Here is a 14,542-nt window from a genome sequence, read left to right as displayed (position 1 = left end):
GATGACGCTTGGGCTCAGAAACGTGAGACGTCGAAGATCAGCTGGTGTTGGGATCATTATGGGAAATGTAGGTTCCAGGATAGATTCAAAAGGGGATGTCTCATTTCCTCTGCTTTAAATTCACCCCTTCTTGTTTAAATGGATCTCTATACACAAAGTTTACAGAGTTTACAGCCTGACCAACACGCCCTTTTAAATCAGAAAACTTTATTTCAAACACTGTGTACATCCCTGCCAGTCTTTTAAATATACAACCTTTATTACTGCATGCTGCCAAAACATCCTGTTATATTGCAGCAGATCATCCACAAAGTGAGCAAACGTGGAGGTTAAATTCTCCTCTTAAAATCAAGACTACTCCAGCCTCAACAGCTCTGGTCTCGCGTCAACACGAGGTGAAGGTCTTCCAGAAGAAGTTGCGGCAGCCCACCTTGCGCTCTCGTTGGGAGAGTGGAAGGTGTCGCTTCATCACCTCCTCCCTGCCTCCCGCCTCCTCTTCCACCTCCTCCTCCACCTCCTCCAGGTCGCGGAGCAGCTCGCCTGCTTTCGCTGCGGTCAGGTCAGACATAAACTTCAGCAGGAGCAAGCGAGTCAGAGCCTAAAGGGGGGAGACGGAGACTTCAACAAGTTCTTCAGACGCTCCCTGCGAGTTTGAAGCGGTCCAGAGAAGGTGGGTGTTTGTTATCACGTGAAATGGTTCATTTTCGACCCGTTTTGAGTGACTCACCTTGTCGCTTGTGAGGTCTGCTCTCAGTGTTTCCACCAGCAGGTCGCCGTGCGGAGCGCAGCCGACCTGCTGCGGCAGCACGGACGAGCACAGGGCCACCAAAAGAAGCTGCACCAGAGAGCGAAGCATCTCCTCCTCGATCAGAGCTCTTCTCCTCCTCGATCAGAGCTCCTCTCCTCCTCGATCAGAGCTCTTCTCCTCCTCTGCTGTCAAACGCCGGTGATGCGGAAGGACGCGTGGAGGTGGACGAGACGAGTGTTATCACTGTTGAAGTAAAGACGTGATGAGCTAATAAAGAGGCCTCTTCATCTTCAAGTCCTCCTCATCCTCATGCCAACAAAAGGACGTGATTGGTGGAGGAGACTGGCCGCGATGGGGGTGAGGAGGTGTGTGCGTGTGTGTGTGTGTGTGTGTGTGTGCGTGTGCGTGCGCGCGTGTGTGTGTGTGTGTGTGTGTCACTGGACAGGATAAGGTCATCATTAACCGTGACGACAAAGCAGCAACCAAAACAAAACCAACAAAACCTCCCAGAGATGACTACAGTGTTGATTTGTTCCTCATTCTGCAGTGACTTTTAATCTGAACTACGAGATGCAAAAAAAAACAAAAACAAAAAATAAATTCGATATAATAAAAACCTAATGGGAACTTAACTTCCGTCAGTCATAATTAGCCACACCGGCTTTGTCGGGGTCCGCAGCACGACGTGAGGCCCGCGCGCTGAGCGGCTCTGTTAATGACACAATGTGACTCAAATGTTAATGAGGCTGCTGACCAGGTCAACACTCCCCCACCACCGCTTTGAGTCACAGGACAATAAAAGGGAATTCATATCTAAATGTCAGACTGCATAAATGAGAACAAGTAGTTGTCACATCTGTGGTTTTTTTTTTTTGTTGTTTTTTTAAATAGGAAAATAGATTTTAAACCTTAAAAACAAGATGCATGATGAACCTTGATGATACCTTAGTTTTCTGGTTGCCAACCGGAGGGTTGGGACCCCACAAGGGGGCCGCAAGGTCAGTGGGTGCGCCCCTCCGCTCAATCTGAGTAATTTATTTCATAAGTAACAGAGTTATGTGGTTCAATAACAGAATAAATGTCATTGTCATCTGTTACTGAGAAAAAGTATGTGTATTTAAATTACGGTTACTTTTCAAAATGGGGTTACATCGGAGGATTTATTTTTCAGGAAAGGTTTGTATGTCGAATCTAATTTTCATTCTGTTGCTTTGCATCAAATTTTGATCCTTGTTTTTTATTTTTTTATTGGTTCTCTTGTTTGTATTTGCCAATGAAATTGCTCAGTTGGCCACTTGGCGGATAAGATGAAGAGATCAAAAAGGTCATTCAAAAAAAATAATTATTCAGGAACCAGTGTAAAAACCTTGTGAACAGCAGTTTAATTAATAGTAGTCATTGTTGAGAAGTGTTGGGGGACTTTTCAGCTTTAATGACCAGTTTAAATTATTTTTTGAAAAGTAATAAAATGTCAACAGTTACATGACTTTGACAAAAATAATTAAAATAGTCACATTACTTAATTCTGAACAGGGTAACTCATAATCTGTAACCTTTCACATTTCAAAAGTAACCTTAACAACAACCCCCCCTCAAAAAACTGACCATGTTATTATAAACCAAGTATGAAAATACACTTCAAATTTTTGTAATATTGCAAATTAAGAAGAAGGCTTTACAATTTTGATTTCTTTATTCTTATCCTGAATAACTTCAGTCATGAAAATGGCATCCATCAGTGCTTCAACGAGCCCAAGAAAATGGACCAAGAATCATTTTCACATCTCAGTCTTTAAATAGCTGGTGACCTTTCCTGTGACTGTGTCTTCTCCGCAGGACTCTCACTCGTAAGTGCAATTACTCGTTAGTTAATCGTGACACGACTTGACTTAAACTAACATTTTCCAAGTCGTGCGAGATGCGGTGTCAACAGGCGTCCAGCTGTGTCCGCTGTGGACGAAGGAGAGGAGTCCAGCACGGTGACGATCATACGCATCCCACATCCGCTGCCTCCGTACCTGCTGCTGCATGATGTAAAAAGGGTGTCAATGTGTCAGCAGTTCGTCAGGATTAATAAGCATCTTCATCTTTTAATCAGCCAGGAAGAAGAAACTCCTCCTGCTGATTTATGTTTGACTCTTTAGTATCCTTCATGTTGTTGTTAAGTTTTCTGTTTTATTCTGTATTTCCAGCTGGTGAGTTACAACGAGCTCTAGAATTAAGTTGCACTTTACTTATGCAACTTAAATAAAATGTATTATTATTATTATTATTAAGTCATATTTACTGAAAATACTGCCACAACAATGGCCCTTAATGTAAATTATCTTCATGATCTAAGTCTTTCATTCTTAGTGCTTCACCACATTTGATAAAACTTTACATTTAGAGAAGATTGTTTTTAAAAAGACAGTTTTATGATGTTGATTTAAAATTTGGCAGCCCTGAATTAAGAGCAATATTTCACACTATCAGACAAATAGATGTGAAAAATCGACAGAATTCTGGTTGAATATAGGACCTTTTTTTATCGTTTGGCTTGAGTTTATGTGATTTTCACTTATTCATAAAATGGTAATAGGTGCATTTTATTCTCATTTCTTGTCTTAATAACTGTTAAACTCAGCAACAGCTGTGAGATAATCGTAATAATATCCATCAAACATCATCTAGTGTGATAAACTCTCATCCTCTGCTCAAGACAACCAGGAAAATTAAACTGAAGTGTTTATAGATATTGTTGGACTCTATTTTATCTGTCTCTCTTTAACTGTGTGTTTCTTAAATCTGGATTTTGATGTCGGATGCTTGTCCTGTTGTTGAGACCAACCTCTCCTTTGCTTCACTGTTTGTTTTTTACTGACTGCTTGATATTTGTACATTTTGATATTTAGTGGAATCTATTCATCCCGTCATCAGTGCTTCCTGTGGCTGCAGAAGGATTTTCACCCTCGTGATTAACATTTAACAGTGTTCCTCTCATCTTTTCATCAAATGTGGCTTCTTCGTGTTTCCAAATTTATTCTCTGTGACTGAACAGCAAAATCTTTGGCTTCATCGGTCCATTGCACTAGTTTCCAAGTCAGTAATAAAGTGACGAGTCACCCTCTGACCGCTAGGTGTCACTGTAGGACCGTGTTCTCTTTCAGCGCCTTACTTCGGTGTCAGACACAGCACTTAACTCAAATGTCTACAGAAATATCAGTGAATTTACTTTAAGGGTTAATTATAGTTAGTATATCACGTGTGTTTATAAAGAGGACGTCCAAGAAAAACGGAGGTAATGTGCTAATTAGCTTCTCAATTAACTGGTGAGTCTGACAAAAATGACGTCAGTTTAATAGCTGCTCCTGTTTTGGCACTTTGCTTTGCTGCTTAAGTTCCTCAGGTAGATATGGCCGGAAGTCATACTTTATTCATGAGTTTACAACGTCAAATATGGCAAATTTACACACAAGCCCACATAAAGTCATTCAATTCATGGTATATGTTAAATTACAGCAGTTTCCCCACAGATGTAAATACACTGATTTATGTCACCACAGTACGATCACAGTAAAAAGATAATATGGGCTCAAACATGAATTTTTTTTTTTGAGTTGGTTGAGAATTGATGTCACTCTTTATATTTTCAGAAATGTTTCAGACCAAATGTCTGTCAAGTCCAGCTTCCTCGGCTCGATGTCTCCATTTCACTTTGAAGGTACGGCGTGGGGCGAAATCCTCAAAAAGCACCAACCAGGCAGCAGAGAAGGTCTTAGTGGGACTCTTGTTCCAGGTTATAGTTTATTTTTCCTGTCTGCAAAAGGATGCGAATCCATCAAAATGAAAACCTCAGCAGGATAACTAAGGAACTCGACTTGTAGCCTTCTATTTGTTAACTGTGAGAACAATACCTCGTTAATTTAAAGGATCTGTGTGTTATGGATCAAAAGAGATTTGAGATTTTAACATTTTATATTTTTCCTGTAAACTTTATATTCTCTGGGAGTGAAAACTGTTTAAAAAAACAAACCGATGACGGTATTTATTTTTTGGACGACTTGCTCCCCATAGTGATCTACAGGTCCTGCGAGAGATGGACTGCATGTAAGGAAAGTGGAAACAGCTGCATACACCCCCAGAAAACATTTGGTGGAGGAAGCATCCGCTTTGTCCAAAATCCATTTTATGTAATTCTACATAATACTTTGCAGTGTGTACTAAACTGTGTATTTTAGCCCAAAACTAAAATTATACAATACATGAGATGCTGGAATCAAATCGCTGCCAGTTCTTCCTCAGATTAGATACTCGAGTTTTTCTTCTAAACATTCAAATAAATAAATGCAAGTTAAATTGAGGACTATAAAACCAAAACAAATTCTTTTTGAATGAAGAATTTGTTCCTGAATGCAAAAGTTCACTGTAGATTTTTTTTTTTTTTTTTACCGCAAGAATTGACAATATGAGACAATGAAAATTTTTTTTATTGCTAGATAATTAATTAATTTAATTAATGGCACATCAGAGCACAGGAAGCACACGTAGAATTAGTATCGTTAATAAAGTCCAATTTGCATTTTGGTGTCCCAGTTCCAGCCTTCGGTACTGAGCATGCTGGTGCACTGCCATGGTTCACTGGGACTCCTTAATTGGAGGTAACCATGGTAACGTCATTAGGAACACCTGTGCAAAATGCTGCTAATAAAATAAAAAGGGGGGGGGGGGGAGGGAGTCCACTGATTGAAGCAGGGCCTGATTGCAAATTGGCTACCCATGGGGTGAAGCCTCTGGTTGGTTGGAGGGGAAAAGGAGACGGTTGAAAAGCAGGAGAAGGAGAAGGCACCACGTCGTTGCACCACCCAAGTGTTGCACCACCCCAGTGATTTACTTTTGCGTGTGTAGTTTGCTAGCAGCCAGGCTGGCTTTAGACACATCAGTGGCCATGACTTTGAAGTTCAGCCTGCTGTAAGTTGTTTCGGTGGAAACTTAAAATGTACGAAGTCCCGTCTGTACCGAGATGTTGACGTCACGCATGCGTTTGTGTTTCAGTGTGGCTTTACTGCTTTCTCTGTGGTCAACCGCAGGATGTGATGTCATCCCACATGGTAAATACATGTTGTTGTTTTTTTTTAAAAAGCCTGCAATAATTAATATGTAATCTCTATTCCTAACCTGTTTGTTCTTGCAGGAGTTCTTCAGATGGAGTGTCATGATCATTACTTCTCGATAGCTGCTGATCTGTCCTTCACTGGAGAGGATCCTCACTTTGAAGCTGTTGGTGAGGCTTAATTATCACCTACCATCTGCTGCAGGGGACTGAACTATTTAAAAAAAAAAAAAAAAAAAAAAAAATCTGGCGAGCACCCATTTAATTAGTGAAATATTAAATTCGAAGTGAGATAGTTCACTTGAACTGAAGGGATTTAAAGTCTTAATTCAATCTGGTCTCCCACTAACGTCATGCATCCTTCAGTCCAACACAACATGCTGTGTCAGTGTCGTTTTGCTGCGACTAGTTGTGGCAATAAAACCCACATGGTTAGGTTGAAGAAATCTCCCTACTTGGACTTTACTGCTTCGTGTGCACTAAAGTTACAGTGCAGAAACCACTTGGTTAGGAATCAGAAAAGATCAGGGTCAGGATTAAAATAAGTACTTTTACTCGAGCAGCATTATGCATGTCACTTACTTTAACGTATGTCATGCAAGTAACTTGTTACTACCTATAAGAAATCTATGACTTTTGCTTGATTATGAACTTAAACACTGATCTCCTGGGTTACATGCGTGTACTTTTCACGCGTAGTTGAGGCAAAATGTGACATTTCCACGGTGTGCTCTCGAGGACTGACGGCTGTGTTGATGCATCTCTTCCAGACAGAACGGGCGTGTACGCCATCACTGAGCAGTACGAAGCAAAGTGTGGCTACAGCGTCGTTGTGCTCCCTCTGTCGGGCCGCGTGGAACTCCGAGCTTCTTACTTCAGCTGTCACACTCACAGCAAAGTACGTACAAATGGTCTCGTACAGATAAATAACTGGACGAACTAGTTGTGGCATAACAAAAGACTTTTTTTTTTTTTTTTTTTTTTTTTTTTTAAAACCCGTCTTTCAGGACGATGAAATCTTCACATTCAATTTCAAACTGATCACGAACCACAATGGGAGAGAGGCCACCTATGCACTGAACAATACCTGTTCCCCGTCCCTCCCCTGGTCTCCCAGAGAGGTTACCTGTGAGGTCAACTACATGGAAGTAAGCTCGGATATGTCGTCATATTTTTATTTTTTTTGTTTTCCCCCTGTGGAATAGATTCGGGTGTTCATTGTGATTTCTCTGCAGGTGACCGTGAGGGGTGACATTATTTGTCCAGTTGGAACAAAGAAGGACGATTGGAAAGCTCTCGAACTTGTAACGTCTCAAACCAACAAATGAAATTCTCACTTCGTGAAGTCTTTATTTTTTTTAAGATTTTAATTGTCTCCTCCAGGCACACGGCTCCACCACCTCAGACTGGCAGGTGATGTTTCAAAGAGAAGAGGAGCATCTGCCGCCCATGAACCTCTCCCAGGCTCGGAAGAAGGGCTACACGTTTGACCTGTCGGATGGGAGGCTCGTGTTTCGTGCACCGTACGGACAACCTGACTCATTCAGCACGGAGGTAAAATAAAAAACCCCGCTGCTGGAGTCCGTCTGTCTGTGAAGCATCCATCCAGAGCAGGTTTTAATAAGCAGAGTCTCCCTCCAGGTGGCTGGCGTTCCAGTCGAGGTGATCCATGCCACCGTGTTCTCCAGACATGGCTGGGTCGTCCTCATGGTGGACCTGGTGGCCGCCTGCTCCATGCGTCAGTACAACCGGCCTCCTAGTTTTCCCTCTTGTCACTTGACTTCAATGAAACTGCAGCGTTGGTGCGTCCGCAGATGGAGGAGTCTACAACCACAGCGGCTACATGATGTGGGAGACTCCGGAGGCGCTGTACCCCGATCACAACAGCACGGAGATCAAAGTTGGCCTCGGTGGCGAGCTCGTGGCGCAGGAGGTCGCGGAGCGGAGGGGCTACGTGGTGGAGCAGCACGACGGTGCCGTCCAAATCGGCATCCCCCGCGATGCTGAAGAAGGATTCAGGAAGGTCAGAGGACACGGCATGTGTAGTTTGTAGTTTTGTTTTTGCACAGACACATTCGGGTACTTAAAAAAATAAACCCAGCGTCCCTGTATGAGGATATGCACGTATGATTTAAAATGCATAATTTAAACTTGGGTTTGTACCATGTTGGATTAGATTGAGATGTTGAATAGCAGATGACAAGTCTTCTGTTGTGTTAAATACATTTACATTATATCTGAAATATACTGATATTATCCCTGAGTATATATTTGTGACCGTTAGTTATCAGGTTCGTGTCGCCTACCAGCATTTATTTACAGTAACACTTTAAATCAGACCAACATATCTGTCTGTTTCAGAGCGTTGTGATGGGCGACCTTTACGAGTTTTACGTCTTCCACCTCTACTTGGTGCAAACCTTGATGGACAATCACGTCCAGACCGCGGTGCGATCTCACCGGACTCTGATCACTCACCTGCTGCCCCGCCTGCTTTTCACCGCCAACCAAACCGATCCCGAAGAGCGTTCCTTCACCGTCTACCTCGGAAATGTCCCCGACGACGTCGAGCTGACGTCTGTGCAGCTGAACGGACGAGACTTCCCGGCGCCGTTGAGGAACGCGAGCTTCTTCCCCGTCACGGAGGTTCGACAGCCAAACAACACGCGCGGCTACACGCTGAAGGTTCCTTTCAACCATCCTGACGTCATCCAGCAGGTAAAAGGCTCAGTTGTGCGAGCAGGGCAGCGTCGTCCTGCTCTCGGCTTTGACATTTTCTGTCTCCTAAGTTCTCCAAGGAAGACGCAGTTCTTCAGTACAAGCTGGACATCAACTACACCCTGACTGTTGACTCTGAAACTGAAGCTTATTACCACCCGGCCTCCGTCGTGGCCTTGTTCACCGACGTCTGTAAGTCATAGCGATCCCGTCTGTGTGAACATCGAGCCGAAGCCTTAACGATGCCCGTGTTTGACAGCTCCTCCGGCCTTGGACGCCGTCTGCACCGAGTTGGGGATCAGCTTCAAGCTGGACCACCGGCCTTTCGACTTCCTGTGGGAGATGAGCATCGGCTCGGACCCGCTGACATCGGAGCTGGCAGCCCAGCACGGCTACGTCATGAGCAACGACAGCCAGAGTCTGCGGCTCAGTGTGCCGCTCTTCTCTCTGGGATATAAATACGAGGTGAGATGAGGGAAATGAGACGAAACAAAAGCATCAGGTGTTAAAGTTGGACAGCAATGACTGAAGTGTTGTTGTTTTTTTAGGCCATTACTTTGAAGGGATTTTCTGGCACTTTTGAGATCCTTGTAAAGGATCGGTATACCTCTGTGCTCGAGGCCTCCACTGTGAAGACGTGTCCGTTCTTCTCTACAGAACTCATCAGTAAGAACTTTTTTTTTTTTTTTTTTTAACCGTTTGCAGCCTTTTCCTTCAGTTTCTGGAGTGCTCAGTGGGAGGTCTTTTAAAAACTGCATTTTCCCCATAATTGTGGACCATCATTGCAACTTTTATTTGAACAAAACAACAGACATTGGCTCAGGTGTTATGGTAGGGAGAACCCTGGGTTTTCTACATGTATAGCCGACTCTGATTGTCGAACTCGTCTCTGCAGTGTGTTCGACTGATGGGAGGATGACCGTGCTGGCCAACCTGTCTGCAGTCATCCCAAGCGGCGCGATCCTGGGAAGAATCAACCTGATGGACAAAAAGTGTGGACCCGAAGAAGCAGACGACACCAGGGCTCTCTTCTCTTTCCTGCTCAACAGCTGTGGCTCCATAGTCAAGGTAGTGCAGATGCCAGTTTAAATAAAACGCGCTGATGGAGATGAAATCCTTCCTGCACTACCTCACCTCCATATTTAATAACTGAAGACAAACTGACTTGTCACTTTGCTCCTTTTCCCTGCAGCTGAGGAAGGAAAATGTGATCTATCAAAATGAGATTTTCTTCAACAAGAACCACCTGGACACGAACAGGTACTCGATATTTCCTCTCCACCAGCAGAATAAAGTGTTTCTGCAGTCGATCCATGACGGTGTAATTGTCCTCGTCTTTCAGGGTGCTCGTGCAGTGCACGTATCCTCTGGCTAGCCTCCATAGCCTCTTCTCAAAGTACAGATTTGACTCCGACACGGTCGGCGTGGGCAGAATCATCTTCACTACGAAGCCCTCAGCAGGTACGGTGAGGTTTTTTTATTGTCTTTTTTTTCCCCGCCTGGATGTGATCAGCTGTCCATCATTTATATTTGACTTTTGAACAGTTTGAATCTGTTCTTTTAGGTCTGCACCATCCCACCGTCGAGCCCACCACACTAGCCACCACAAAACCAACTAGAAAACCCCTCATCTACATGCCGTCCTACCACCCGCCCGCACATTACATCAAAGTGCATCGGGTTCATAATTCTGCAGCTTTCAGAAAGGTGACAGTTTAAAGTTTATATTTAAGATGTGCGCTCTCACTTTGCTACATGTTGTGATTTCTCTTTCCAGGTGCCGAATCGTCGTCATAACATAAGACATGTGAAGGAAATAACTTTTAATATGTAAAAAAGAATTTGAATTTAATAAAGCCGTTTCATAAATTGTTGTGTTTTGGACTTATCAACGACTACAAAGACAAACTAATGTTGGTCAACTCTGCTTGCATCTGTACTGGGGAATTACATACTTTTGACTCTAGAATCTGTCAGCTTGTTTCTACATTTCTCTGCTGGTCAAGGTTTTACCAAAAAAAACAAAACGTGTAAAGTTTGGTTCCATCTGCAACATTTAATGCATCAGTAATAACATTATTATAAAAAGGGCCATTTTTTACACACAATGCATCACAATATATTTCCACTGCTACTTTATAGACCGTTAGAATCTAGTTTTACGTTTATCCATAAACTTGAGAAACCAAAGGTGTTTTTCTGCATGTTTATATTTATGTCTGCCTGATGCACTCAGTTTAAGATATTTGGTTCCTTCCAGCTGGACAGTTGTGTACTTGAGTATTTATTTTCTGCTGAAGTATAAGTCCACCCGCCTTACACCCCACACACACACACACACACACTGCATTTCAGAGGGCAATATTGCACTTTTTACTGACCCAAATTTAATTCAAAAATATAGTTGCTTTTCTAATCAACATTTTATGCAAAAACTATGATCAACTTTTAAATAGCATCATGACATTAAAATGCTGCTCAAATGTCTGAGTCAATATACCAATAATGTATAGCCTTTACAATAAATACTATGCTTTACACTGGCCAATTTGCATAATGCATTTTTTTTTTTTTTTACTTTTGATACTTTAAGTACACTTTGCTGACTAATTTTAAGTAAAATCTTGAATGCAGGAGATGTAATGGACCATATATTTTTTTCATTCAGGTGTTGCTGCTTTTACTTCATCAGGAGTACTTCCACCTGTCTGTAGTAACCACGGTAACAAGGGAGCAGCTGCTGTGGGAGTCGTGTAAAACTGCTTAACTGTGTTGATAACTGCAGTGAGGTCTAAAAAAAATAAAATAAAATAAATCAACTCCAGCTCAACACACGAGGAGTTGGACTTAAATACATTTTGAAAATGTAGAGTTTCATAATTTCAACTTCTTCAAAAGTGACTTCAGCATCGCTGCTTCACCCACATGTAAACATCAGTTTAAAAAAAACATTTTCTAAAAGAGTTTAACAGCAAAAGTAAAGACGGTGACATGTTGGAAACGTAAAAGTGGACGTTTGAGGACACCTTCAATAATCAGTCCCTACTGTCACTAACCTGCAGATCCTTCTCATGAGCATGCAGAGTCTGCATCTAATCGATGTTTCAAGTAGATTTGTGGGATGAATTTAACCGTGAAGGTGTATTTTGAGGCGGAGACAGCAGCGCAGGTGCGTTAATGAAGGCTGCGTCCCAATTAGTTGAGCTCCTGCTGATGCGCGTGCTGGGTTCACTGTCGCGGCTCTTTACGGGCACGAGCCCTCATTAGTGCCACCTGTGACCGGTGGAGATGTCCGCTGAAGGTAAATGTCCCGGCACCGGACACTCTGTGGGTGAATGCGGGATTATGAGGATTTGGTGCTGACTTAAATGTTTCGTTTACAACAACAACAACAACAACAACAAAAAACAACAAACAAACAAACAAACAAAAAAGTCCACTTAAAAGACATCTAGTGCGCTCGTGTGTTTGAATGCTCTGCTACGGGGTTTCTGGGGTCAACCGGCAGGGGTCGCTAGTTGTCACGCCTCGGCAGAAACGCAGCAAAGAAAGCGTGTTTGTTTCTTTTGTTTTTCATTTTGACACCACGTGAGTCCGCTTTTTCATGCAACTTTTTAACCGTCTTCGTGCTCCAACGCTGAACGACCATGAGCTCCAGGGACGGACATTTTGACGTGAGTTTTTCCTGTGTTTGCACCTCTTCAACTTTTACTTTGACGCCACTGCGAGTCCCTGCACCGGCGGTGGAGGTGATTTTTTTTTAAAAATCATGTGTGATGTTTCTCCACCTCGTAGAGATGCAGGCAGAGAGTCATGCCCCCCTTCTCCAACAGGACCCTGCATCACCCCTCCTACATGCCCATGTACATGTCTGCAGATTTTGCGCAGCAACAAGCAGGTGAGTCCCTGAAATAAAAAAAAAAGTTTTTTTTAAAAATAACTGTCCGACCTTTTTTTTTTATGGTGACTATCTGATGATGTCACATCCTCAGCACGCCCCATCATCCCCGCAGATTTATTCTACGCGGACCCCTTTGATGGCTTTGGGGGGAGGATCCCCAGCATGCTGAGCGGGTTGCAGGTAAGTGAGGATTTTGTAAAACCCCACATGGTAAAAACACCAGTTGCCATGGAGACACTCATCCATATCCCAGCGTCAATGGGGGGTTTTTTAGGACCTGTATGGCAACATAAACACTTTTTTTTTTTTTTTAATTCCCATCCAAAATGTGATAGGATTAAAAAAAAAAAATCTGAACTGTAAACATACACAAAACTAATATTATTAATGCCATTTTCTTTCTTTGTGTTCATAAATATTTCATGGTGCTTTTTATCTAGTAAATGTGTTTCTAAGTCGGTCCCAAATATCCTTGAAGAATACTTTTAATTGTGAATAATGCGTCATTTTTTTTTTTTTTTTAATTAAAATGTTACTCTGCCTTCCTTAATCTTATACAATGCTGTTTTTTTTAATGTTATTAATGTAAATGAATGGACTAAATAGTGAAAGATTACTAATATTAAACCACGCATACAACTTTAGAGACTCCAGATCACAAAGTGCAACAGTGGTCAGAACATGCTGTGATTTCAGGCATGAAAAGTGAAGAGAGTTTTTTGTGTGGACTAAACGGAGGGGTTCATCCAGTCTGTGGAGGTGGAGGTGTAGAGGGTGGAGCTTATGGAGGGGCTCAGACGGGCACATTTAATAAGATCGGCTCAGTGCTAAGACCCTAAATCCAGGGGAAGGAAATTGAGACCAAGGATCAAAGAGAAAAAACCACCATCCTGTTACATCACTCTGGTTACTGGCAGGTTATTTTTCAAAGCCACCACACAAAACGAGACTTTTTGCAAGTGTTTTTTTCACTCAGGTGTCTTGTTGCTCTCAGCTCGTTACTCCACCACCCATCATGTCCGCCTGCGTGGCCCCGCCGATCCACCCGGACCCCTTCAGATACGGGCCGTACCCCACCAGACCGCTGGGCTGCCCCACCTGGAGAACACCCGCCGCGCCGCCGCCGCCGCGAAGAGTCGTCGTCAACCTCACCCAGGAGGAGGACCAGGCGGTCACTAATCTGCTGAAGCTGCACCACCTCGATGGAGCTGCGCGAGCGGACCCGTCCCGAGTCGTCCGGCCGCCGCTCGACTCCGTCCTCGGACCGTTCGGTCCGTCCGCTTCGCCTCGGCTTGTATCCGTGGACTCGCCGCGTGCGAGGGAGACCTGTTGTGGGAATGAGGGAGGACGCTGGTCGGATATAGAGCTGGAAGCGGCCAACACTCTCATGAGTTTCTATAACCAGAGGCGGGACACCTCATTGAGGAGCCAGAGCCCAAATAAAACGGATCCTGTGCCGTGCCAGAGACCCGACAGACGACAAAAATCGAAAACTTCCCCAGAAACGGGCGACTGCGCTGACGATGTCGCCGAAAACGTCGCCGGCTCCACCCGTTCGAACCTTCGGCCCGCGGACGGGAGCGCGGCCGATCCTTCTCCGCCGGGTCTCGGAGGCAACTCGGCGTCATCTTCGCCGCCTTCGCTGTCCTCGAAGACGAGGGGCACGTCGAGAGTCTCTGGAGAGTCGTTACAGGTGCTGTGGAGGGAGCTCTCCGAGTCGGAGCTGATCGCCGTGGAGGCGCTCCTCAGCCTGGGAGACGTGGACAACAGGCTGTGATCGTCTCAAACACCAGACTCTCATTCTGCCTCCTAGTTGTGTTTTTAAAGATTTCTTTCTTCTTTCTTTTTTTTTTTTTTTTCTACAACAGTTGCTCTGGAAAAACCTTTAACTTGGGGAAAAAAACCCATTGAGCCAAGTATTTATTTCCCTCTTGAAAACCAAATAAAAAACCTGTCTTTAAAATGTTGCGCCTTTGTGACTGAGAAACACACACCTCGCTAAAAAGACGTAACGTTTTTATTAAAAGCACGACTACTGTTTTGAAGGCGAAATGCCCCCCCCCTTCTCCCCTCATAATTTACA

General features: G+C 43.6%; 2 protein-coding genes across 2 annotated transcripts; one reads left to right on the top strand and one right to left on the bottom strand.

Moving 5' to 3' along the window:
• Positions 1-187: 187 nt before the first annotated feature.
• sst5 (somatostatin 5) lies at positions 188-983 on the bottom strand. The gene is made up of 2 exons (XM_069169895.1): positions 728-983; positions 188-598 (listed from the first exon to the last, which is right to left on the bottom strand). Exons 1-2 carry the CDS (start codon positions 854-856, stop codon positions 386-388), a joined length of 342 nt encoding a protein of 113 aa, XP_069025996.1. The 5' UTR covers positions 857-983; the 3' UTR covers positions 188-385.
• A 116-nt stretch (positions 984-1,099) lies between these two features.
• Positions 1,100-14,236, top strand: zpax4 (zona pellucida protein AX 4). Its single transcript, XM_069169776.1, is given in 23 exon segments — positions 1,100-1,105; positions 2,585-2,595; positions 2,682-2,800; positions 2,941-2,943; positions 5,818-5,838; positions 5,922-6,011; positions 6,611-6,738; positions 6,848-6,988; positions 7,076-7,144; positions 7,224-7,394; positions 7,482-7,578; positions 7,655-7,863; positions 8,202-8,558; positions 8,630-8,750; positions 8,818-9,023; positions 9,107-9,224; positions 9,454-9,626; positions 9,751-9,818; positions 9,865-10,019; positions 10,123-10,265; positions 12,354-12,456; positions 12,551-12,639; positions 13,454-14,236. Coding segments are annotated over 23 exon segments (3,381 nt in total).
• Positions 14,237-14,542: the final 306 nt, after the last annotated feature.

The sequence above is a fragment of the Embiotoca jacksoni genome, unplaced genomic scaffold (assembly GCF_022577435.1).
Source record: "Embiotoca jacksoni isolate LCO1_2020_lvr unplaced genomic scaffold, fEmbJac1.0.p SCAF_47, whole genome shotgun sequence".
NCBI classification, from domain to species: domain Eukaryota; kingdom Metazoa; phylum Chordata; class Actinopteri; family Embiotocidae; genus Embiotoca; species Embiotoca jacksoni.
This window is presented reverse-complemented; position numbering and strand designations above follow the sequence as displayed.

Coding starts and splice junctions, on each gene's coding strand:
- sst5 (XM_069169895.1), bottom strand. CDS start 856: ATGCTTCGCTCTCTGGTGCAGCTTCTTTTGGTGGCCCTGTGCTCGTCC. Junction 599..727: donor CAGACCTCACAAGCGACAAG/GTGAGTCACTCA, acceptor TCCCCCCTTTAG/GCTCTGACTCGCTTGCTCCT.